At 38.3% G+C, this 27,755-nt stretch overlaps 1 protein-coding gene across 2 annotated transcripts in view; it reads left to right on the forward strand.

Annotated features, from left to right (window-relative positions):
- PDSS2 (decaprenyl diphosphate synthase subunit 2) overlaps positions 1 to 27,755 on the forward strand; it is a 251,015-nt gene that overhangs the window by 104,389 nt on the left and 118,871 nt on the right. For both annotated transcript variants that reach the window (XM_065911355.1, XM_065911356.1), the window contains one exon: positions 3,512 to 3,646. In XM_065911355.1, the coding sequence (XP_065767427.1) occupies positions 3,512 to 3,646 (135 nt within the window). The remainder of the gene's footprint in view (positions 1 to 3,511; positions 3,647 to 27,755) is intronic.

Genomic DNA, 27,755 nt, shown 5'->3' on the forward strand with positions numbered 1-27,755 from the left:
AGGCTGTAGTCCAAGGGGTTGTAAAGATATAAGAGTTAAGAAAAAAACATGGCAGAAAAGTAATAAGGAGAGAGAGTGTAGTCTTCTGACTCCCTTATCACCTTCCATGTGCTTCCACAGTGGCATATGCTTTACTCATGTTGTCTCTTCCACACAGTGACTACAGGAAACAGGTGTCATTTAACCTCATTTTACAGAGAAAGTGATAGTCTGAGTCATACAGCTAATAAATGGCAGAAGGATTTTTCAGACCTGGTTCTAAAGCAGTCAGTATTCTAGTGACTCAATAAATAGCTGGTGTATGAATGAAATGAAGCAGATGGAGAGTCGCTATAGCATAATGGATAAACATGTATATAGACTCTAGAGCCAGGGGGCCTGGATTCAAATCCTGGCCCCATCAGGGTTCTAAGGCTTGCTGTCTTTGGTATCTTGGGCACGTTGCTTGATCTCTCTGTGTGCCTCATTCTCTTCGTCTCTAAAATCAAAATAATTGTGGTACCTTCCTCATAGAGTTGTTGTGAATTAATTTGATTAATATATAGTAAAATACTTAGAACAGTTCCTGGCATATATTGTGAGGTTCTATGTAAGGATTTGTTGTTGTTGCTTCTGCTATTGTATTTTGATGATGATGATGATGTATGTGTCCTCTGTGAAAGGTCTCCTCTCTGAGAAGTTTATGGAAGGTGTGTTAATCAGAGCTGTTGCCAGGACTATTTCTTCAGCCTGACTTGGCCTGATGTCTCAAAACTCACAACTTAAGTTTTTAAGTTTTAAGTTGTTAAGTGTTATCCTCATATCTTTCATTCCTCAGTTCAGTTGCTTAGTCGTGTGCTACTCTTTGCAACCCCATGGACTGCAGCACACCAGGCCTCCCTGTCCATCACCAACTCTAGGAGCTTGCTCAAACTCATGTCCATCGAGTCGTTGATGCCATCCAACCATCTCATCCTCTGTCGTCCCTCTCTCCTCCTGCCTTGAATCTTTCCCAGCATCAGGGTCTTTCCCAATGAGTTAGTTCTTTGCATCAGGTTGGCCAAAGTATTGGAGCTTCAGCTTCAGCATCAGTCCTTCCAGTGAATATTCAGGACTGATTTCCTTTAGGATTGACTGGTTTGATCTCCTTGAAGTCCAAGGGACTCTCAAGAATCTTCTCTTGCACCACAGTTCAAAAGCATCAATTCTTTGGCATTCAGCTTTCTTTATAGTCCAACTCTCACATCCATACACGACTACTGGAAAAACCATAGCTTTGACTAGACCATAGCTTTTCATTCCCAAACAGGCTCAACCCCCCAAACACACAAACACACACACAGCCTCACCTTCCTCTTTTCCCTTTCTTTAATTAGGAGCCAATTCACAGCTTCTCTTTAATATTATTATTATATACCTCAGGTAAAACATGTTTAAGGATCTAGTAGCCTATGTTGGGCTTCCCAGGTGGCTCAGTGGTAAAGAATCCACCTCCCAATGCAGAAGACATAGGTTCAATCCCTGGCCGGAAATATGCTCTGGAGGAGGAATTGGCAACCCACTCCAGTATTATTACATGGAAAATACCATTGACAGAAACCTGGCAGACCACAGTCCATAGGGTTGCAAAGAGTCGGACATGACTGAGCACCCACACACATTAGCATAAGTTAAAATCTGTAATTCAAAGAAAAAACTTGGAAAGCACTCTATTTTACATTTTCTTCCAAAATACTGTGCTTCCCAGTCTCCCTACATTCAGGTCTGTAGGCTTTAAGTAGATTGTTACATTATAATAAAGAGCTTTGGATATTTCTGTTGATTATTTGTTTCTACTATAGTATAGCTTAATTACCTTAAATTAACTTCCGTTTTCTAGGAAATTAGAACCTCTTTGTAAAAATCATTAACCTCTCTAACCTACTGAAGATCACTTACTAGATTAAGGAGAAAATATAAGTAAAGAAAGAACTGTAACTATTATTTTGCAGTAAGCCTGAAGATGTCTTATTTCGAAACTAATGAAAGAGTAAGGGGCCCTTTTAAAAATTTACTTGAAAGCATGAAGGGTGAAAATTTTCTTAAGTAATGGGCTAACTCATTAATTTTTACTGTATTAATTTAATTCTTTGTTCAGAAGTCACCCAAGGAAGTCTTAATAAGTGAGTGAAGTATTAGAATACAAATTTTCCTGTTTTTAGAAATAAAGTCACAGATGTAGAAGACAAATTTATGGTTACCAAAGGGGGAAGGGGAGGAGGGATAAATTGGGAGATTGGGATTGACATATATACACTACATATATAAACTAGAGAACTAATAAGAACCTACTGGATAGCACAGGGAATTCTCCTCAATATTCTGTAATGACCTATATGGGATTAGAATCTAAAAAAGAATGTGTGTGTGTGTATAACTGATTCACTTTGATGTATAACTTAACTAATACAACTGTATTAGTTAAATTGTAAATCAACTAACTCCAATAAAAATTAATAAAATTTTTTTGCTATTTTTACCACATTCAGGAATTTTGTTTGTATGTTATTTACGTATACTTTTTAGTATAGCCTTTTTGATTAGTGCTCATGAAGATTGTTGTAAGTGTTAATTTATTATAATATGTTGTGCTTGGTCTTTCAGTCATGTCCTTTGCGACTCCATGGATTATAGCCCGCCAGGCTTCTCTGCCCATGGGGATTTTCCAGGCAAGAATACTAGAGTGGGTTGTCATGCCCTCCTCCAGGGGATGTTCCCAATCCAGGAATAGAGTCCAGGTCTCTCACATTGCAGGCGGATTCTTTACTGACTGAGCCAATTATAATATGTTACACATAATTTTCTGTCTTTTTTTCTTTTTCTAATGTTGCCCTTTAGTTCTTATATGACAACCTTTTGTGATACTTAAACAAACAAAAATGTAATCTCGGAAAGTATTTCTGACCTTACTTATAGTAGAAATTATAAATATTGAATATTCATAACAAAAAAATTACATTCTATGTTAAAGCTTAATGTTGCTTAGAATGATTATTCTTTGCATAAAAAATAAGAAATGGTTAAATATTTGCCCATGGCATTCATTTCCATTTTACTTCTCAAATTTTCAACCTGTGAAGACAGAAATCATTTTGTACCCTTCCCCTTACCAGCGTCATCACCACATAGTACAACTTCATCGAAGCCATACAATTTATATTTCACCTGCAGTCAACTACCACAAAACAGTTTAACACTATGGGTTCCTCTGGTTATCAGACCACATGGTTAAGATTGCATAGGAAAACCCAGAAAGAGGAGGAAGCCAAATCATTAGGCCTCACAGTTTTGAGATTATCACTTTCAAAACTAGCTCACGGTTTCTCTAGATGTTGCCTGCAGTCACTGCTTCCTCCTATTAACTCTTTCTTCCACAATCCTATTTCTTTTCAGCGGGTCCCGTTGTCTGATTTTGGAAGCATGGGTATATTTGCAGCAGTTCTCTTACTTGATCCAACTTATTTTGTGATTTTCTTTCCTTTCTTGTTGGCAGGGGTCTTGTATACGACAGCCAGAATAACCTTCAGTTGAGGGGCTTGGTGGTGTTACTTATTTCTAAGGCAGCTGGGCCCAACAGTGTGAATGCTTCGTGTCAAAAGTATGACATGGTCAGTGGGATCTATTCATGGTAAGAAGAAATTTTGAGATTGCTCTCTAAATTGTGTTTTCATACAGTGGTCAGTAGAAATCACTGTTTAGTTCTTTGTCATTCTCTGATTCAGAGATAGATTAAAATATTTTGTAAGGTTAAAACATGGGTTTTTATTGTTCTTAACAAATCTAATAGTCTTAGCTACTTTGTATGGAACTCTGGTAAATTTTCCCTTGTGTTTTTGTCTAATACTTTCCTTTCTACCTTGAGCATTTAAATTTTTTTATTGAATGCTACCCTTCTGCCCCATCATGATATCATTTTATTTCTGTAGAGAACTCTGTATCATTTAGTCCAGGATTCATGGTTTTTAAACCTACTCAATAGGATAACTTAGCTATATATATAATGATGCAACTACCATTTTAGGAGATGTCTGTTTTAGTGCTGTATCATTAACTTTATTTTGTGGATGGTGAAGAGGTTTTTATTAAAGTAACTGAAATAAGAAACTTTTACATCTCACATTTAGATTAAAAAATAAATTTATGAGTATATATTAGTTATTTTGCTGCATATAAAACAAACTTTAAAATTTCAGTTGTGATTTTTAAAATGTGATTTTAAAAATGTTTTTTAGCAATATGTCAGCAATAAGTTTGCTGAATCTTAGAAGTGACTTGGCACAGTGTGGAAAACCTCTATGGAAGTAACCATCTGCAGGTGGACTTTGGCACGTGAAACTAAAAGCACCCACAAACATGGTGATGAGGAAATTTTCTTCACAAGAAGAACTATTTCTCGAAGCTTAGACTTATGGTTAATAGATCTTATTGATTTACTTTAAAAATCAATCCACATCACTATCACACAATTGTGCTCATTTCACATGCTAGCAAGGTAGCGCTTAAAATCCTTCAAGTGAGGCTTCAACAGTACATGAACTGAGAACTTCCAGATGTACAAACTGGATTTAGAAAAGGCAGAGGAACCAGAGATCACATTGCCAATATCTACTGGACCATAGAGAAAGCAAGGGAGTTCCAGAAAAACATCTGCTTCTGCTTCATTGTCTATGCTAAAGCCTTTGTGTAGATCACAACAAGCTGGAAAATTTTTAAAAGAGATGGGAATACAAGACCACCTTCACTGTTCCCTGTGAAACCTGTATGCAGGTCAAGAAGCAACAGTTAGAACTGGACATGAAACAATGGACTGGTTCAAAATTGGGAAGGGAGTGCATTAAGGGTGTATATTGTCACCCTGCTTATTTCACTTTTATGCAGAGTACATGGTGAGAAATGCTGGCCTGGGTGAATCCCAAACTGGAATCACACTTGCAGGGAGAAATATCAATAACCTCAGATGTGCAGATGACACTACCCTTATGGCAGAAAGTGAAGAGGAACTAAAGAGACTCTTGATGAAAGTGAAAGGGCAGAGTGAAAAAGCTGGCTTAAAACTCTGCATTCAAAAAAAGATCATGATATCAGGTCCCATCACTTCATGGCAAATAGAAGAGGAAAAAGTGGAAGCAGTGACAGACTTTATTTTCTTGGGCTCCAGAGTCACTGTGGATGGTGACTGCAGCCTTGAAATTAGAAGATGATTTCTTCTTGGCAGGAAAGCTATGACAAACCTAGACAGTGTGATGAAAAGCAAAGGCAATACTTTGCCGACAAAGGTCGGTTATAGTCAAGGCTGTGGTCTTTTCAGTCACATAGAGTTGTGAGCTGAATATGCAAAGAAGGCAAAGTGCCAAAGAATTGATGCTTTTGAACTGTGGTGTTGGAGAAGACTTTTGAGAGTCCCTTGGTCAGCAATCCACCTGTAATGCAGGAGACCTTGGTTTGATTCCTGGGGTGGGAAGATCCGCTGGAGAAAGGATGGGCTACCCACTCCATTATTCTTGAGCTTCCCTTGTGCCTCAGCTGGTAAAGGATCCGCCTGTAATGCGGGAGACCTGGATTCGATCTCTGGGTTGGGAAGATCCCCTAGAGAAGGGAAAGGCTACCCACTTCGAGAAGAGAAAGGCTACCCACTTCCAGTGTTCTGGCCTGGAGAATTCCATGGACTGTATAGTCCATGGGGTTGCAAAGAGTCAGACATGACTGAGCACCTTTCACTTTTGGATAGCAAGTAGATGAAACCAGTCAATCCTAAAGGTAGTCAACCCTGAATATTCATTGGAAGGACTGATGCTTCATTTGAAGTTGAAGCTCCAATACTTTGGTCACATGATGCGTACAGCCTACTCATTGGAAAAAACCCTGATGCTGGGAAAGATTGAAGACAGAAGGAGAAGAGGGAGACAGAGGATGATTTGGCTGGATGGCATCATCGATGCAATGGACGTGAACTTGGGCAAACTCTGGGAGGTGGTGAGGGACAGGGAGACCTAGCGTGTGCAGTCAAGGGGGTCATGAAGAGTTGGACACGACTGAGTGACTGAACAACAACATATCTCTAATGAATATCCGCTGGTTTACTATCACTAATCTTAAAATAACACTTGAAAGTCTTTGAGACCTAATAAGTGTTCATTAAATATTTGCTGCATAAATGAATCATTCCCATTTTATAGAAAAGGGAACAAAAACTGATGCTAAAACTTGTCTAAAATTCTCTAGGTAAAATGATAGAGTTGGAATTTAAATCTGAAGTGTATTTCTTTCTACTATGCAGATGCTGTTACCTTTATGTACAATGCACTATGTTGTGACCTTGTGTTTCCAATCTCTAATCTAGCCTCTAAGAAACAGCTACATTATCTTCTGATTCTTCATAGGAACATAATGTATTTGGTTGATGGATGTTGTAATATGAATATTATAAAAGAAATTTGCAAAAGAGTAGCTAGTACATTACAAATGTAAAAATTCCCCAAATGGTATAAATGGGTTTCATACCCAAGTGTATAGAATCCACAGTTACATTTAAGAGATAGTATGTGGTTCCAGGCTGTGTTTCTGTAATCAGACTTTATCTAGTAAGTCACTGGTGATGCTTGGGTGTTCTACAGACTTGTTAATGTGGAAATGTAATTTGGCATAGTACTACGAGAAACCATTCATTTGTTTCTCTATCCCTAAAGTCATTTGTTTGGCTCCTACTTCCTTAATTGTTCAAGTGTAACTTTTGCTGGAGGCTTGTATCTGTAATGTCACAATGAATTATTTAACATTTGAGGAAAGTGCTGATTTGGGAGCTTTTTAATTCACTTCCAAACTACTGGGATTTACATTGTTGGTGTTTTTCCTCTCATAAACTTGACTTTGATGTCAGTTAATGGGACCTGAGTAAATTACCTAAGGGAACAAAAGTGAGTTAGATGACTTCCTTTTTTTTGGCCTAAGGCTATAACTGCTGGATATATCTTGTGGATGTGTCTCATGAACTTGATCACATAATGGCCAGAAGAGGCAAATTTTTAGCTAGAATGTAATAACATTTTGAAAAATAGGTAAGTGAATCACATTTATAAAAATGCACTGTAAACATCTGCCATGACCTTTTGCTAGCAAGACCATGGGCTTTAAGTTTATTCCACCAACCTTGACTTTAAAAATTGGTTACAAAGGTGATCAGGCAAAAAGGTTATTTTTAAATTTGCAAGCATCCCTAACCACAACTGAGAAAATACGTTTACAGCCTATTCTATTAATGATAGGATATTTTTGTGTATAGAAGATAGAGAACTATAATATATAATACATAGTATTACAAAGTAGAGACTTCCCTAATGTAACATGATTATTACATTTAAAGAAATGCATGTGAATTTTGTGAATAATGATTCAGTTTTCTCTGTTGCTTTAGGAAGAACCAACTCAAATATTTCTCATCCAACTAGTGATTATAAACAGACCACAAATTTTCACTCTACCTTCATTCCCTGAAATTTCCTACCACCTCTTGTTATCTATGTTAGAAGAGACTGAAACAAGTTTGCCAAACATTTTCTTTTCTTCCTGAGTATTCAGCTAGACTACATGTATTCTCAGCCTTCCTTTGCAGTTGGCTGGGCTATATAAATGAGATCTAGCCGATAGAATATAAGTGATATTTACTATTTCCTGACCATAAAAATCGCACATTTGTGGTACACCTTAAGCAGATGATCTATTCAAGATGAAAGGTGTCTACACCCCTAGAAGGAGAGCCACCTGTTCATCAGGAATATCCATATAGTCTTGATGTATGAGAAGAAAAACCTATTTGTTCAACCACTTAAACTTTAGGGTTTATCTGTTAATAATAGGGCCATGTGTCTATCAGTCACTCAGTCATGTTAGACCCTTTGCCACCCCTTGGATTGTAGCCTGCCATGCTCGTCTGTCCATGGGATTCTCCAGGCAAGAATACTGAAGTGTGTTGCTAGATCCTTCTCCAGGGGATCTTTCTGACCCAAAGGTCAATCCCGGTTCTCCCACATTGCAGGCAGAGTCTTTACCATCTGAGCCACCAATAGTGCCATAGTAATTAATATTTTTCTGCTTTCTGTCACCTGGTTATCCCTGTGAATTTGGTGGTTCTTGATTACTCCCACTCTTTTACCTTTCATGACCAGTAAACCACCAACTCACAAGTTTCTCCAGGTCTTTTTCTTTCAGTCCACTTTCCTCTCTCCTGTTCCAGGCCTCTATTACTTCATGTTTAGATATTAGCAGTAGCTGTCTATCAGGTCTCCCTGTCTCTAGATAGTTCTTCATTTTGTTTTCTGGGTCTTGTTAAATTGCACACCTGCTTTGATCACTCATTAAATGGATTCTTATTAAGCAGTCACTATGTGACGTGGGAAAAGATAGGGAGACAGCGGAAACACTGTCAGACTTTATTTTTTGGGGCTTCAAAATCACTGAGGATGGTGACTGCAGCCATGAAATTAAAAGACACTTACTCCTTGGAAGGAAAGTTATGACCAACCTAGATAGCATATTAAAAAGCAGAGACATTACCTTGCCAGCAAAGGTCCATCTGGTCAAGGCTATGGTTTTTCCAGTGGTCATGTATGGATGTGAGAGTTGGACTGTGAAGAAAGCTGAGCGCCGAAGAATTGATGCTTTTGAAATGTGGTGTTGGAGAAGACTCCTGAGAGTCCCTTGGACTGCAAGGAGATCTAATCAGTCCATCCTAAAGGAGATCAGTCCAGAGTGTTCATTGGAAGGACTGATACTGAAGCTGAAACTCCAATACTTTGGCCACCTCATGCGAAGAGTTGACTCATTGGAAAAGACCCTGATGCTGGGAGGGATTGGGGACAGGAGGAGAAGGGGACGACAGATGATGAGATGGCTGGATGGCGTCACTGACTCGATGGACATGAGTTAGAGTAAACTCTAGAAGTTGGTGATGGACAGGGAGGCCTGGTGTGCTGCGATTCATGGAGTTCCAAAGAGTCGGACACGACTGAGCGACTGAATTGAATTTGAATTTGATGTGGTGTTCCAGGCAGGTACAGGAAGATAGAAGCTGAATAGTGAGTATATTTACCTTCAATGACCTTATTAGCATCAAACTAGGGCACATACAAGTTTACAGACAACTGTAATGCAATGCCATAGATGCTGTAAGTAAAGTATAAGTAGAATTCTGTAGAGGAATTGAATGGTTGGGAGGAGGAAAGGAGAAAATTTCAGTAAAAGAAAGCATATGAACTTTTACAAAGAGGGAACTTATAAGTGGCTTCTGAAGGTAACTAGGAGGTAACTAGGAGGTTATCAGAGGAAAGCAGGTAGGCAAGGGGTTTGGTAAAAGTGGTTGTGTTGAAGGTAAAGAAAGTGAGGAACAGACTCACCAAACATGTGGTCTGGAAGTACATAGCAGGTCCTCCACCGTGCTGACACTGTAATGGGCACTCGGTAAGTAACTTGTTATGTGAATACATGAATTTACATAATAGAGACCGGGGCATTATGCTTGTAAGTGTTATGGGTTGAATTCTGTCCCTGCCCCCAAATTCATACATTGAATCCTAACCCCTCATTCCTCACAGTGTGCCCTTGTTTGGAGATGGGATCTTTATTGAGATAATCCAGTTAAAATGAGGTCATTAGAATGAGCCATAATTCAATGACCTTATTTTAAAAAGGGGGAAATTTGGGCACAAATGTGCATATACAGGCAGAACACCCTATGAATATGAAGATGGTCATTTTCAAGTCAAGGAGAGGGGCATAGAACAGGTTTGTCCCTCATAGCCCCAGCAAACTAACATATTGCAGACCACTGATGAGGAGATGGTCTAGAAAAGAAAGGTTGAAGTTGAATTGTGAAGGTCCTAAGGGATCAGAGCTCTATCCTGGAGAAACAGCGGGGAGCCATCCAAGAGGCATAGAATAGCCTTGGAATCTGGAAGCAGGCTACCTTACTTACTAGCTGAGCCTCCGATTTCAGCTCTCACCTTTCAGAGAATGGCTTTAAGAATTAATGAGTGAATAGAGTAATGCATTGCATAGTCAGCATTCTGTACATGTTTATCCTTGTTTATAGATATTATAAAGGTCTTTAAGTGAGGGGGTCACATTACTATATCTGTGTTCTAGAATGTAATCAGTTGAGAAGATAACCCAGAGAGTTGAGGTTCAAGAGGTAAAGAGGACCAGCCAGGGAGTTATTGAAATAGTCTAGGTGGTTGCTGAGAGGGAAAACAGAGACCTGGAGAGATTAAGGAGTCTTTCCCCAAAGCAGCAGGTTAGCAGTTGGCTGAGTTGGGTTTAGACCCGTTAGGTCCTTTGATCTCATGCCATTTTCTACCAGCATTTCCCAGTTTGTGCTTCATTTAGGATGAAGGTTTTACTAGGTGGTCAGTGAGACAAAAGGTCCTGTGGTCAAATAAATTTGGTTTTGCCAGGTTAAACAGAGTTTAAAAGATTTCTTCATTTCAGAAATCTCAAAAATTGTTAGGTATATATGGCATCCATCATGAATCTTTAAGAAGAGATATTGTTTCCCGGTTATTTGACTGTAAAACCTTTAAACCCCTGTCAGCAATACATCTTGTGGAATACTGTGAAACAGTTTGGTACATCTTATGTCATGTTAGGGTACCTAATTTTGAGTGCCAGTGGAAACTCTGTGAGGCAGAAATAACAGAGTCACCAATAAGAAAACAGAGTCAAAAAGGTGAAGTAACTTTCTGAGATCCTACATTAAGTGATCAAGTAGGGGAAGAAATATATCATGCTGGTGGCCTCAGTTTAATTCCTTATTCTGTCACTTATTTGCTGTGTGACCCCAGAGAGTTAGGTTACCTCTCTGTGCCTCATAGGTTTGTTGAGTGGATCAAAGAAGATAATTTGAATAAAACACTTAGAACAGTGTGTTGTGTGTAGACTGAACTTAACAAGTGTTATTTCTTATTGTTATTCCAGAGCCCTGTCATACTGCTTTATGTCCTTTATCAGATTTCTCACTCCTTCAGGGCAGACCCTTAGCTTTGTGCATATTTTCATCTCACCAGTGTGCTGGACATAGTATTTATTTAAATCTTTGTCTGGATGACTGAATCTTCAATATACATAACTGTTCTACACCAAAACAAACATTTGAATCACACGTTTTACAGTATGTGCTTTTTAGAGTAGTTTAACATGGACTCTACCTAACTTTGGCCACCTGATGTCAAGAACCAACTCATTGGAAAAGACCCTGATGCTGGGAAAGATTGAAGGCTGAAGGAGAAGGGACAATAGAGGATGAGATGGTTGGATGGCATCACTGATGTGATGGACATGAGTGTGAGTAGGCTCTTGGAGGTGGTGATGGACAGGGAAGCCTGGCGTGCTGCAGTCCATGGGGTCGCAAAGAGTAGGACACGACTGAGCGACTGAACTGAACTTACAATCACTATATCTTATTATATCCTTTGCAACTTGTAATTTAGGACATGAGCTGTAATGAGACACTAAAGTACTCTTCGTGGAATAGTCTTAATTTTTAGCTTAGTTATCATGTAAAGCAATATATAGTTTTGTTTAAAGAATGAGAAGTGTTAATGAAGTATCAACAAAAGCACACACAAAAAAGCCGAGAAGTTTTTAAAGTACTGCCCAATATCTACTGGGCAATCTTAAAAGGCCCATCAAAAGTGCGTTTTGTCTTCCTCAATATTTCCATCTATTCCTTTCCTGTTTTAAAACTTATATTTTGATTATTCATCTCTGTTATCTGCAACTTCCATTCTGGTATCTATATGGCTTGAATTTTACTAATAGGTTGTAGACTCTTCTGAACTTAATTCCCTCTGGGCAGCAGAGGGAGGAGAATGAGCTGCTGCTGAGGGACTGTTGTGGTAGAGTGTTCCTGCAGCCATTAGCATCATAGCGGAGCAGCCGGCTGTCTGGAACTGTAATGCATACCTGTCATCTTGAGGCATAGCCACTGAATTTAATTAAAGGTCTGCAGGGTCCTGATATATTATAAACATGGTGCCACCTTCTTCTTGCATACCTTTCTCTGTCTCTAATCTATTTGCTAGAGATAAATTCAGTGATAAGTAGAACCTACAAGAATGAAAAGGTATTGAATGAATCAGGAGTAAAGTGATGGTTGGGCTTCCCAACAGTCTGCTGATTGTTGAGGTGTTGAGGTGGCTCAGCAGTAACTGAGAATCCGCTTGCCATGAACGAGATGCAGGTTTGATCCCTGGGTGGGGAAGATTCCCCTGAAGGGGGAATGGCTTCCCTCTCCAGTATTCTTGCTTGGGAAATCCCCTGGACAAAGGAGCCTGATGAGCTACAATCCATGGGGCTGCAAAGAGTCAGACGTGACTTAGAAACTAAACAACAGCAACAAAGTAATTGTTATTTTTGTCCTTTAGATGGTCTGTTGGCCAGGATACATGTGGGTACTGGTAAATTGTCTATCATGCCAATTCTGTTTGTAAAACAAGTACTTTTATCATATTACTCATTTGGCTTCTGAGTGGCAGGTGAACTGATAAATGGTAATAAAATTATGGATTGATCTTTTTATGTATTTATTTGTAGTACTGATAAAAGGCAGCTGTGCTGTGTGTGCCATTAAACATAGTTCAAATGATCTGTTTTCCTCATAGGAGCCCAGTATTCAGCATGTTCCTAGTACTTAGATGCCAGTCAGTTGACTATTTGCTTAGAGTGGAATAATCCTGGTAACTATTATTATCGTTGTGATTATTATTATTTAATCTTGAAGCAAGGAAGACCTTCCTAAAGTGTTTCAGCACTCTGGACCCATAAACAAAAAGAATCATCAAAAAAGAATTCTTCAATGGAAAGAAATGTCCCATAAAGTCAAAAGATAGGTGCCAAAGTTACAAAAATATTTGCAACATACATGACAGAGGGCTACGTTTTAATAAACAAATCAGTTGAGGATCCTATAAATCAGGAAGAAGATAGTACTATGCAATCATGGATGAAAAACATGAACAGGATGTTCAGTGAAGAAAACTCATAGATGGTTAGTAAACAAAAGAGAAGAAAGGCTGGACCTCATCATAAAGGACAAATTAAAATCATAGTTTCCCTCTGTCAGGTTGGAAAAGGTTAAAAAGTTTGATAGCCAACGTTTCTTTGTGAGGAAAAAGGCACCCAAATGCTTTGTTCGTAGGGATGTTAACTGGTATACTTGCTTAGAGAGCAATTTGGCAATAGCTGTAAATTTTATTTTAATCCAGCTACCCTTTGGTTTAGCAAAATTGTGTACTAATATATTAACTTAAGTGCCCAAACATATATGTAGAAGAATGCTCTTTGTAGTATACTTTGTAAGAACAGCAACAAAAAAGGAAATAACCTAAGTGTTCATCAGGCGGGAACATGTTATGTTATTGATGCAAAGGAATATCAAATGGTCATTTAAAAGAATTAAGAAGGAGATCTGTATGTGCCGATCTGGGAAGAGCTCAAAGAACATGTAAGAAAAGCAAGACTCCGAAATGGATTCTATAATAGTTGGTCCCATTGGGGCTTGAATGGGTGGGCAGTGGATTTTTATTTGCATGAAAAATATCTCAGAAGGAAGGAGACACAAAGAACTGTCAATAGTGGTCACCTCTGGGGAGTGGCAGCTGTAGGGAAATGGGATGAAAGACTTTGCTTATTCTATGTCCTGTTTAGTGGTCTTAATTATTTTTCATTTATACAGGTTTTACTTATGTACTTCTTAAAAAGCAGTGAAAATTTTTGTTGACTGCAGGTAGTTAGCTTAGAAATTCTATCCTACTATTAAAATGAAGGACTTTGAACTGATTTAAACTTTTATCTTTTCCCCTCTTTGACAGGATAAAATATCCTATGAAAATGCATGAACTCTAGATGTTTTTTAAATAAAGAAAGCAGGAGTGATGCAAAATGACATCTTTTAATTAACTTTCTTAGCTTTGCCATCCATGGCAGAGTTAAAATGGACACTATCAACTTTTTGGTAACTGTGCTAATTCTTTTTCAACTCAGTATATTATTCAGTTGATTAAAGTTAAATTAATGATTAAGGTTAAACATCTAAGGTGATTGTTGGGCTTAAAGAACTAATCAGATAAAAGACCTTATAAATATAAGTTAAATCTAGAAAATAGCTTATAATCAAATTATTAATCTAAACATTACTCTCTCCTCTAAGTGAAAATTGGTCAGGCTTGGTGTACTGTTAGAAGAACTGGTAGTAAAATATTTGGAGACCTATTTGAAATCTTAATTTATGAAGATAAGTGGAGAACATGAAAAGCTGTGAAGAAGCAAAATGATTTTTTTTCTTTTAAAATAATCTTTAAATTTAGGGACTTGATCTCAGCTGCAAATATTATGGTGCATAATTTATCATTTTAATGTAGTCCTAATTAGCTTCTGATGACTTCTGATTATACTCACAATAGGCTGTGACTATCAGTTCTTACCTTCACACTGCATATTAGTATTTGGCACTTAAAAATGCCTAACAAAATTAGACAGAGTGCCTGAAGAACTCTGGACAGAGGTTCGTAACATTGTACAGGAGGCAATGATCAAAACCATCCCCAAGAAAAAGGAATGCAAAAAAGCAAAATGGTTGTCTGAGGAGGCCTTACAAATAGCTGAGAAAAATAGAGAAGCGAAAAGCAGAGGAGAAAAGGAAAGATATATCCTACTGAATGCAGAGTTCCAGGGAATAGCAAGGAGAGATAAGAAAGTCGTTTTAAGTAAACAATGCAAAGTTCAGTTCAGTTCAGTCGTGTCTGACTCTTTGCTACCCCACAGACTGCAGCACGCGAGGCTTCCCTGTCCATCACCAACTCTCGGAGCTTACTCAAACTCAGGTCCATCGAGTCGCTGATGGCATCCAACCATAACATCCTCTCTTGTCCCCTTCTCCCACCTTCAATCTTTCTCAGCATCAGGGTCTTTTCCAGTGAGTCAGTTCTTTGCATCAGGTGGCCAAAGTATTTGAGTTTCAGCTTTAGCATCAGTCCTTCCAGTGAATATTCAGGACTGATTTCCTTTAGGGTGGACTGGTTTGATGTCCTTGCAGTCCAAGGGACTCTTAAGAGTCTTCTTTAACACCACAGTTCAAAAGCATCCATTCTTTAGCGCTCAACTTTCTTTATAGTCCAACTCTTACATCCATACATGACTACTAGAAAAACCATAGTTTTGACTTGATGGACCTTTGTTGGCAAAGTATTGTCTCTGCTTTTTAATATGCTCTCTAGGTTGGCCATAACTTTTCTTCCAAGGAGCAAGCATCTTTTAATTTCATGGCTGCAGTCACCATCTGCAGTGATTTTGGAGCCCAAAAAGGAAAGTCTGTCACTGTTTCCATTGTTTCCCCATCTATCTGCCATGAAGTGATGGGACCAGATGCCATGATCTTAATTTTCTGAATGTTGAACTTTAAGCCAACTTTTTCACTCTCCTCTTTCACTTTCATCAAGAGGCTCTTTAGTTCTTCTTCCTTTTCTGCCATAAGGGTGGTGTCATCTGCATATCTGAGGTTATTGATGTTTCTCCCGGCAATCTTGATTCCAACTTGTTCTTCATAGAGCCTAGCATTTCTCATGATGTACTCTGCATATCAATTAAATAAGCAGGATAACAATATATAGCCTTGACGTACTCCCTTCCCGATTTGTAACCAGTCTGTTGTTCCACGTCCAGTTCTAACTGTTACTTCTTGACCTGCATACAGATTTCTCAGGAGGCAGGTCAGGTGGTCTGGTATTCCCATTCCTTTAAGAATTTTTCAGAGTTTGTTGTGGTCCACACAGTCAAAGGCTTTGGCATAGTCAATAAAGCAGAAATAGATGTTTTTCTGGAACTCTCTTGCTTTTACGATGATCCAGCGGACATTGACAATTGAATCTCTGGTTCAAATGCAAACAGAGGAAACATTGCAAAGAAATAGAGGAAAACAATAGAATGGGAAAAACTAGAGATCTCTTCAAGAAAATTAGAGATACCAAGGCAACATTTCATGCAAAGATTGGCACTCAAAAAAGATAGAAACGGTATGCACCTAGCAGAAAATATTAAGAAGAGGTGACAAAAATACACAGAAGAAATATACAAAAAAGATCTTAATGACCCAGATAACCATGTTGATGTGATCACTCACCTAGAGCCACACATCCTGGAGTGAGAAGTCAAGTGGGCCTTAGGAAGCATCACTACCAACAAAGCTAGTGGAGGTGATAGAATTCCAGCTGAGCTATTTCAAATCCTAAAAGATGACGCTGTTCAAGTGCTGCATTCAATATGCCAGCAAATTTGGAAAACTCAGCAGTGGCCTCAGGACTGGAAAAGGTCAGTTTTCATTCCAATCCCAAAGAAGGGCAATGCCAAAGAGTGCTCAAACTATTGCACAATTGCACTCATTTCGCTTGCTAGCAAAATAATGCTCAAAATCTTTCTAGCTAGGCTTCAACAGTATGTTAACTTATAACTTCTAGATGTACAGCTGGTTTTAGAAAAGACAGAGGAACCAGAGATCAAATTGCCAACATCCATTGGATCATAGAAAAAGCTAGAGAATTCCAGAAAAACATCTATTTCTGCTTCATTGACTGCACTAAAGTCTTTGTGTAGATCACAATGAACTATGGAAAATTCTTCAAGAAATGGGAATACCAGACCACCTTACTTGCCTCCTGTGAAACCTGTATGCAGGTCAAGAAGCAACAGTTAGAACTGGACACGGAACAATGGACTGGTTTAGAATTGGGAAAGGAGTACATCAAGGCTGTATATTGTCACCCTGTTTATTTAACTTACCTTATTTAGCTTATATACAGAGTACATCATGCAAAATGCCGGACTGGATGAAGCATAAGGTGGAATCAAGATTGCCAGTAGAAATATCAATAACTTCAGGTGTGCAGATGATACCACCCTAATGACAGAAAGCAAAGAGAAACTAAAGAGTCTCTTAATGAAGGTGAAGGAGAGTGAAAAAACTGGCTTAAAACTCAACATTCAAAAAACTAAGATCATGGCTTCCAGTCCCATCACTTCATGGCAAATAGATGGGGAAACAATGGAAACAGTGACAGACTTAATTTTCTTAGGCTCCAAAATCACTGTGGGCAGTGACTGCAGCCATGAAATTAAAAGATGCTTGCTTCTTGAAAGAAAAGCAATGACCAACCTAGACAGCATATTAAAAAGCAGAAACATTGCTTTGTGGACGGAGATCCATATAATCAAACCTATGGCTTTTCCAGTAGTCATGTACAGATATGAGAGCTAGACAATGAAGAATTGATGCCTTTGAACTGTGATGCTGGAGAAGACTTCTGGGAATTCCTTGGACAGCAAGATCAAAGCAGTCAATCCTAAAGGAAATCAACCCTGATTATTCATTGGAAGGACTGATACTGAAACTGAAGCTCTAGTACTTTGGCCACCTGATGTGAAGAGCTGACTCATTGGAAAAGACCGTGATACTGGAAGGATTGAAGGCAGGAGGAGTAAGGGACAATAGCGGATGAGATGGTTGGATGGCATCACTGACTCAATGGACATGAGTTTTAGCAAATTCTGGGAGATGGTGAAGAACAGGGATCTGGCATGCTACAGTCCATGGGGTTGCAAAGAGTCAGACATGACTGAGCAACTGGACAACAGCAGAAACAAAATTAACAAGTCATATTTCCCTTTGGATTGACCAAATCAAAAAACACCTTAAGAAATGAGGCTTAAGTAGGAACATATTATTATATTTACTTAGGGCTTAATTATATTAATGTGCAATAATTAATATTGAGATAGCATTTTAAAAAACTATGATTATTATTATTTTTTCAAACGACATGTGTAAATGTGTAGAAAAAAGACTTTGAGGAAACCTTACCTACTTGATGGTAACTGTGTTCGGAGGAAGTGGGGTCGGGGAAAGGTTTGAGAACAGTAATAGGGGAATAATCAAAGGGAACTTTATTTTTAGCATTTCTTTTTTGTATTTTTAGTATTTTTAGTATTATTTTTTTAGTATAACTTTTAGTATTATTTTTTTCTTATTTATATCCTTTGAACCCAAACTCAAAGAAAATCTAATTTAAATTAACTTGAAAATTAAAAGGAAATTATATTTCAGACTTATAAAACATTAAGAACCTATTTAGAAAATGTACCTTTTTGTACTACAAGAAATTAGAAAATGAGGAATACTTATTGACAGTGATTTAAAATGATTATGCTGAATAACTGAATTTAGAGTAGGCTTTTGAAGATAGTTTCTTAAAGATATCTCAGCTCCTTTTCAGAGCTATCTCAAGAGATGAAAGCATGTGCAGTTTGATTACATATTACTATTGATTGTGTTCCATTTACAGCAATAAAAATAAACTCCAGATACGAATCTAGTAATATTATTAATTCGTTACAACCAGTACTTATTTTCTTCATTAACTTTTTATTGTTATTTTCAACTTACACAGCATGCACAAATGCAGCAATTATATGTTGAGTAAGAAAGGGGAAGGCTCTTTATGTTCCATGTACAGTACATCAGAAGTCTTTACTTCACCAGAGCTCTTGGAAAAGCACAAAATAGGAACAGCCTCTTACAAAACAAGTATAATTAACCACAAAAAGTAGGTGGGCTCAGCTACTAATCTACTCTGCTGAGAGTTAATTGTATATAAATATCTTGATATAGATTAGCCTGCTTGACTACATCACAACAAAAAACAAGCTGCATAAATTGTTTTGTCAATAGTAAGAAAACTAAACTCTTTTTCTTAAAGAAGTGCTATACATTAACTAGTAAGAAGCCATAGGCAAAGGCATTATCCAGTGTCTAAATTTAAACTGTGCTCAATTCTTGACATTCACTGTAGTAAAGTGTTATTTCTGTCAGAAGAATTGCAGCCATTTAAAATGTTTAATGACAGAGTTTGCTTAATAGCTTCATGACTTAATGCTTATCCTTTGAACCCAAACTCAAAACACCCCCATTGGTAAACAGTTTGATGTAAAAGAGACATGGATAAAGGTTCTTGTTTCAAATATGTAACTGATTAGTTATTTGATCTTAGGCAAGTCACTAATCATGCTGTGTGATTACTCATCTATAAGATAGATAAAGATAAAATGGACTTAAATCATCAGAGAGCTGTACAGGCACATATCCAGCTAAGTTCAAGTAGACTGTGGTCTGTTCTGACCACCTCCTCTCTGCAAGTCAGAGGGCTGAGCATTGAGGGGAATGCGAATATTAATCAGAAATAGTCTTTGACCTCCAATGACAAGGTAAAGAAACAATTTATGCATCTATTAGCCTTCTGACTCCATTGATGCAACTTCATTTCTAGAACTCTGTTTCTGGAACTTAACTTCCAGAACTGTAACCATATTCACTATAGGGTCCACAATCTACTCATGTCCAATTGCAACCCTTTGTTTAATTAAAGACAATCATGAATATCCTTCACCTAAGATCCTTGGGGGGCTTCCCTGGTGGCTCAGTTGGTAAAGAGTCTGCCTGCAATGCGGAGACGCAGGTTCGATCCCTGGGTCAGGAAGATCCCCTGGAGAAGGAAATGGTAGCCCACTCCAGTATTCTTGGTTGGAGAATTCCATGGACAGAGGAGCCTGATGGCTACAGTCCATGGGGTCACAAAGAGTCGGACACGACTGAGCAACTAATAATAAGATCCTTGGAGAAGCTGGCATCTATAGGTAGCTTAGTGCCCAGGGAGCTCCTCCTTCACTATTCTCTTCTTCTTGCTCTTGGACTGGTAGCTGGGTAGTGGTGGTGGTGGTGGTTCAGTTGCTAAGTCATGTCTGACTCTTTGCAACCCTATGAACTACAGTACGCCAGGCTTACCTAGCCTTCAGTATCTCCTGGAGTTTGCTCAAACTCATGTCCATTGAGTCGGTGATACCACCCAACCATCTCATCCTCTGTTGCCCTCTTCTCTTCTTGCTCTCAGTCTTTCTCAGCATCAGGGTCTTTGCTGGTAATAGAGGCAAAGATTCTCAGGTTGGTTATCTCAAACCCTGTAATCCTTCTCTAAAGTTACTGGCATACTGATGCTTCCAATTCAGGGGGTGCAGATTAGATCCCTGGTTAGGGATCTAAGATTCCATATGCTGCATGGTGCAGCCAAAAAATAAGTAAAAAACAAACAAACAAAAAAAAACCCAACCGTGTGTTAAGCATACTAAAAATTCACAGAATATTCCCTCTATGTTCTGGCTCTAATTGAGCCAGAGCTCTTCCTGGGGTACTGAAATCCCCGTATCTTTGTGAGTAGATACCGTTAACCTCCTACAAGCCACAAACGGAGGAGCTGAGAGGTGGGACTGGTGCTCTGCTTCTGCACCATCTTGCTTCTGCAAGATGGTTTTTTTTGTTATTAAGATTGCCCCATTCCCTTCTATTCTGTTCAAGTTTTTAAGTGGAATAAAGTATCCTTAATTTTTCAGTGATATCCTATTACCTACAGAATTAAATCTGAATTCCTTAACAGCAGCAGGTAATCTCTAGCTGCCCTAAAGTAGAAATGATAGAGATAAAAGCATGATTGTGATTTTTTCTATGCCCACCTAGTAGAGCTATTTAGGCTCACTCAGGAAGGAAGGCTGAGGGAGTCCAAAATTAGGTTAAAAGTAGTGATCAAATATTGGAGGTCATGAAGATTAGTATTTTAGAGGGAAAAGTAATAGTGAATGAGAGAACTGAGAGGTTTGACAATTGTAGATAGAAGATAGGATATGTGGATTGATTTCAGAAGTAGAATAGTTCTAAATGGTAAGTTCTAGTTTTTCCTCAGAGTGGGGTTGACAGCATTTGAATTGAGTAGATAGAGAAACTACAGGGTGGACAGTTCACGTGACTGATGTCAACCAAGAGAACCAAACTAAGCGAAACGGTGAGGACTCCAGTGAACACAGTGACGTCCAGAAGTGGTGGTAAAAAGTAGACCAGCGGTTTCTCAAGATGGTGCAGAAGCAGAGCACCAGTCCCACCTCTCAGCTCCTCCGTTTGTGGCTTGTAGGAGGTTAACGGTATCTACTCACAAAGATATGGGGATTTCAGTACCCCAGGAAGAGCTCTGGCTCAATTAGAGCCAGAACGTAGAGGGAATATTCTGTGAATTTTTAGTATGCTTAATACATGGTTGGGTTTTTGTTTTATTTTTTATTTTTTTTTACTTATTTTTTGGCTGCACCATACAGCATATGGAATCTTAGATCCCTAACCAGGGATCTAATCTGCACCCCCTGAATTGGAAGCATGAGTCTTAACCACTGGACCACCAAGGAAGCCCCAATGTATTTTTTGTAATGATGGATTTATGTATGTTACCCCAGTTCTTGAAGTCAGCGCCTTGTTTATTAGTCATCTTCCAATTCAGCACTTCTCCCATCACTGAGCCTTTTATTACATTTTGTACCTCTGAGGCACTTTTCTAAAAAAAATTCTGTAGTAATTTGTATACCTATCTGGGCTTCCCAGGTGGTGCTAGTGGTAAGGAACCCACTTGCCAATGCAAGAGACATAAGAGACATGGGTGTGATCCCTGGGTCAGGAAGATCCCCTGGAGAAGGGAATGGCAACCCACTCCAGTGTTCATGCCTGGGAAATCCCATGGACAGGGGAACCTGGTTGGCTACAATCATAGCGTTACAAAGAGTTGGACATGACTGAAGCAACTTAGCACACACATACTTATCCTTCTACTATGTTTGTTCAGTCATTCAAACTCAACATGTGTTGAGTGTCTGCTATGTGCAAAGCTGACTGTGATAAATATAGAGAAATAATCACTAAATAGTTAACACATTGAATTTTCTGTATGTCTGGTACTTCTCCCTGTACTTTATAAATGTTAACTCATTTAATCCTTACAGTACTGCTTAACAAAAAATCACTTTTGGTGGGAAGCAGGCTTAGAGAAATTTAATAACCTAACAAAATTGATAGTGTAAATAGACGAAGGAATTGGGATTCAGACCCCATTTAACCATGAATTCATGCTCTTTCCATTATTGTAGGCAGCCTCTGGATTAGAGTGCCCCAAATATACTGTTGCCCCTTGGTATCCACAGGGGGTTGATTCCAGGAGCTCCCATGGATACCAAAATCCACAGATGCTCAAGTCCTTTGTGTAAAATGATACAGTACAAGGAGTACATTGCGCTCTCTGCATCCATGAGTTTCTCGCTTGCAGATACAGCCAGCTCCACAGTTGGTAGGATCCATGGATGCGAAACCCAAAGATACAGGGGGCCAACTGTACTTTGTTTTTTATCTTGACATCCTCACCTCTGAGCACAAATCTTTATATTTAGTGGTATTGAATTACATAGTGCTTAGAAACCAGATTATAGACTTTTTTTCTTTAGCCTCTAAAATCTAAGCACCATAGTGGGCTCTCAGGTGCTCCATGAATTACTGTTGATTTATTCAGACAAAATTCGCTTTTGTTTAGAGGTTGAATGTGGATCATAGTAATGTTCTATACAATTTAAAAATGAAAACATTTAGGTTTGCAGACTATACCTCTTTCATTGCACATCTCCGTTATTCTTTCATCTGTTGGGAATATAGATCCCTGTGTATTTTCTTTGATACAGAAACCATTTTTAAATTTAGACCTGCCCCAAATAGAGGTTCTGTCTAATGGGCTTCCGCTATAGACAAAGAGCACAGTGTATTTCATTTGTCTTTAGTCCTGAAATGCTCAATGCTATAAATTTTGGTATTAAAACCCGTTACATTCATACTCATTGGAGACACTGTTTCAAGGAAGTACTTGGATAATTATGCACCTACAAAATGTGCTGCTGTCCATGGGTAATTTACATCTTGCAGTAATATGGAGCTTCTAGTTCTCTACTATAATTACAATGAATAACTTACATATTCATTGCAAATAATGATGTAACAGATTTTTAGAGGCTATGCATAAGAGAACCAACAAACTGAGACGCAAAATAAGTTTCCACCCCTTCTTTCCAAAGCTGTAGTTAATCACTTGAACCCTGTCCAATATAGTAGCTGGCAGACTTTTCTTTGCAGCAGGCTATGTAAAAATGTTTATAATTTACAGCTTATTATGCCATGCAAACGACTGTGTTCTCAGTGAAGGAGAGTGAGAAAATACGGCTGTGAAATTACTTAACTCCCCTTTGTTAGTAGTTTTCTGGCAACAGTGGAAGGATACTTTGCACTTAAAATACATCTCTGTATTTAATTTTATACCATTCAATTCAGAACTTTAGAAATAGGAATTTACTTTTTATTTCTTTGTACAGGCCAGAGTAGCTTAACAAAAACAATAAGCTGAAAAATCAGTTGTCAGAGACTTTAAATGGAGTGGTACTAAATTATTAGAATTTAATTCAATTTATGACTTTGATTTTATAAAAGCTAGCTTTTAAAAATATATATCTACAGTGTTTAATAGACAACTTGTTATTTTTCAAAGATGCTTCATGCAGATTTTGCTTTGTATTGTCTATACCACTTTGACTAGAAGTTAACCTTCCTCAGGAATAGTTAGAAGGGTAGGCAAGGTAACTTGGACCTTTCTATAATCCACCTATTTTAGGCCTTTCCTTAGCATTGTCTAATTTTATTGGTTTCACTCTTAGATTCATAAAGCCCTTAAAGTCAGGATACCACGTAGTCTTATGTGGTTGAGGTTCTCTCTGTGCCTGGTACACTACTGCAAGTTTATATTGGATAAATATGCCCCAGACCGTGACTTCCATTTTGACGGGAAAGTAGCTCCTCTGTGAAGGACTGGAGCTCACTTTTAGGTTCTGTACGTTTTAGGTGGGCCTTCAGTGAAGGAGCTTCCTAAGAGAGAGAAGTAAAAACACAGGAACTGGTATTTAAAAATCTGTATCATTTTTTCTTGTAATTCTTCAGCTCTTGATGACAGAAGAGCTTTTTATTTAGTTTATACTTCCCTGGAGGTAAAAGAGAGGAAAATTTTATATTTAAATATTTAAAACATTCAAAACAACATGTTTAATTTTTTCACTCTTTGTTTAAAATCAATTTAGAAGCTGGAGCATTGTCACAGGAAAATGTTTTCTATTTCAAATCTCTTTTTTTCTAAGTTACACATTACAATAGCCTTAAAGTCAACTCTGATTGTGACAGAATAAAAAATTGGGTTTTCGGTTTGTGTGTGTGTTTCTTTCTTTCTTTTTTTTTTTTTTGGCTTCTTCCTCTTGAGTAAACAGAGATCTGAGAAGTGCCGGAGCCCAGACGTCTGGGTGCGAGAATGGGGTGCCTAGCACTGCTCTCCACTGACCTCTTCTGGCCTCCTGTTAGATGTGTTGTTGAAGTGGACAGCCGCTCTCTTTTAGGATACCTTGGTGAAAGCGGATGGCCAAGGAAAAGCAGAGGGAAGTTAGCCAGCCGTAGGGTTGGTGATGATGACCTCTCAGCCTCTTCAGCCCTCAAGACTCCTTTTGCTGTTCCCCTGCCCTTCTGTAAAGGAGTCTGTTTACCAAGCACACTGTATATGTAATATAATGATTACTTGATTTTCTGTTTTATCACATGCACTTGTAACTGACAATCTGGGTGCCTAGTGACCAAAATGTAACTACTACTGTCACATCTTATTAATGAATACAGCACTAAGGAAATTGGTGTTTTTATCAACAGATGTACCTTTGTCTAAGAGGTGAATGAATTAGTTTCCTTAGACATTTTGGAAAGGGGGGATAAAGCTCATTTCTCTGAAGAATTTTTCACCTCCTGTGAAGAATCCTTAAAGATCTAGGAAATCCAGACAGGGAGCTACTGTCTTAGAGTATATTATCAAGCAATTAAGTGCTCAGATATTTTTGCCATACAGATGGTGATCATTTCTAATTTAGTGCCACTTTCAAATAGTAAAATGTGAGCCCCTGTGTTATTGTTATAAATGGTGACTCAGAAGGTTTTATTTGTACTCATAGAATAGGACTTGCAGATATCACCCAAAGCCATGAGGGTTTCTAAAACAGAATTTCTTTCTTTCCTAAAACTGGGAGATCAGGCAAGATTTTAATCAAGGTACTGTCTTTGGTTTGGCGATGCAGTCATCAAACCTAAAACTCAGACGCTAACCTTTTGAGATAAAATGGCACATTCGTTACACACAGGAAAAAGCTGTTTCTGGGTGCTCCATTGAAGTCTGTAATTCAGACTATCAGCTTATTGCTGTGGCTTCCTGCCTCCCTTGCATTTTGTGCTTTTCTTTCTCAGTGTATCATACTTTATCTCGTTATACTTTTGTCTCATGTTTTCCCCACATCTACTGGTTGTGCTTTTTATCTGTTATTGACCATACCTAAAAGATTTAAAATTCTATAGAATAAGACAGAGATGAGATCAAATGAATAAATCATGGTCCTTGGAACGGTGGGAAGAAAAGACATTGACAAAACAGCTGTCCCTGCAGGGCCTCTGGATGCTCTCGTGAAGTGGGCCACCCATGCTCTTCTCTCTGTCCACCTTCAACAGTCTCATTTTTGTTTTTTTCCTTGCGATTCATAGTTACACATGGTAATGATGTGGACTTAGAGCAATAAATAATCAGTGTGGGACCTCATTGCTTTTTCCTTTTCTATAGTTTAACAATATGACTTCCTGTATTACAGTTTCCATCTCATACTGCTTACCTCTTGTGACTTCTGATGTTCATTAGCTAGGGCTTTTCTTGATTGAAAAAAATTGAGCCAAGCAAAATTCAAAGGCAGGAATGATGCTGCAACCATTTACACAAAGCTGTATGTACATAATATGTACACAGTTACAGATGTTTTAATCTTTGGAATCTTTACTTATATTTGTTCAAGAGATGAATGTCTTGGAAGGTCAAATACTATTTCATTAAAACAGCATAGATACATAGGACCTCATTTAGAAACATCACAATACTCGAAAAAAAAAAGGATACCAGTTATACTCTGGAAGAAATGAAATATTCTCTCATGATGCTACAATCTCTTAAGGAATTCACTGTATCATTGACCATAGCTATGTATAGATGCTGTGTTAGGACATAATGGCATTTCTGTTAAAAAAAGAAAACAAACTTTTGTGGGTATCTGATTATACCTGTACTGGGTACCATAACAAAAGAATTAAATAATTCTGTTCTCTGTTCTCTAAAAGTCTGTTATGTTTTACAGATATTTTGAGAGCAGACACACGTATTAGACTACAGTATATTATAGTTCATACTTTTATCAGTTAAGGGAAAAGAGGCAAGGATACTTCTCTCATTTTTAGGGGTAAAGAACAATTAGAATAACCAGTGAAATTCAAAATTTGGTCATGGCAAGATAGAAGTTATTCATTTGGTCTCACAGTTAGCATTAAATGGATAATACATTTTTGCACTCTGAAATTAGTTTAATCATACATAGACCTAACCAAAAACTGTTTTCCTTAAGATGCTTAAAAAAAAAAAAAGGTCATTTGAACTTCCTAGACCTTTCCTGCTGACATTATTTCATAAAGTCCATCATTCCAGTGTCGGGATACTTTCCTCTAATTTGGATCAACTTTTAAGAGGTTCCTTAAAACTGTGTTTTCTGATTCTCTGAGGTAGATGATCCCACTTCAGCCCCCTCGCTCTCCACTCCTCCACATTCTCAGCGTATTTTTCCCTCCCCCTTCTCTGCAGGGTAGAATTCTCCTCTCGGTCCCACTTAAGGTGTTGCTTTCTTTGAAAGCCCTTGCCTTCCTCCGTTAAGAGTTGGGCTCCCCGGGTCCCTGTGTGTGTTTACTTCTTGATAGCAGTTGTCGCCTATGATTGACATCATTTAGTTCATGTCTGAATCCTTCACTGCTCTGGCCGTGAGCTTCTCAAGAACACAGCTCTAAGTTTTCTGCCCCTGCCCCCCATTTTAGATGAATTCTCAGAGCTTATCACGTGGTTTGACATGTGGCAGACACTAAATAAATGTCCACCAAGTGAAAGCAAGAGATCTTTGAATATCCACTTCAATTAAAGTCTGTTAATAATAAAATATGGGCAAGGTATACAACCAAGCAGGACTTTAGAAATCTCTTCAAAAGATCTCTTTGCTACAACTATTTACTGTCCCGAATTCAGGTGCTATTAATCAGCTATCTGATGATTTGACAAAATCTACTATTTATGATTTGGTAGTACCTATTTTAGTTTTTAGGGCTTCCATAGTAGCTCAGCTGGTAAAGAATCTGCCTGCAATGCTGGAGACCCCGGTCCAATTCCTGGGTCAGGAAGATCCCTTGGAGAAGGGATAGGCTACCCACTCCAGTATTCTTGGGCTTCCCTGGAGGCTCAGACGGTAAAGAATTTGCTTGCAATGTGGAAACCTGGGTTCAATCCCTGGGTTGAGAAACTCCCCTGGAGGAGAGCGTGGCACCCCACTCCAGTATTCTTGCCTGGAGAATTCCCACAGCCAGAGGAGCCTGGCGGGCTACAGTCCATGGGGTCGCAAAGAGTCAGACGCAACTAAGCACATTTTAGTTTTTATTACCTACTCCAAAATTTGCTTTCTTGACCAGATCTTTCTGATGATAATAGTTTATCCAAATTCCCAATTTAATAGATATCTATAAATGTGCATTAGCCCCAAAAATGAGAACCTAGGTTATCTTTAGAAAATAAATACTTTATAGCAATAAGTGGATTTATAATCAAATTGTGCACAAAGGCAATTTTTAAAACGTTTAAAAATAA

This window comes from Muntiacus reevesi, chromosome 19, assembly GCF_963930625.1.
Source record: "Muntiacus reevesi chromosome 19, mMunRee1.1, whole genome shotgun sequence".
Lineage (NCBI taxonomy): Eukaryota > Metazoa > Chordata > Mammalia > Artiodactyla > Cervidae > Muntiacus > Muntiacus reevesi.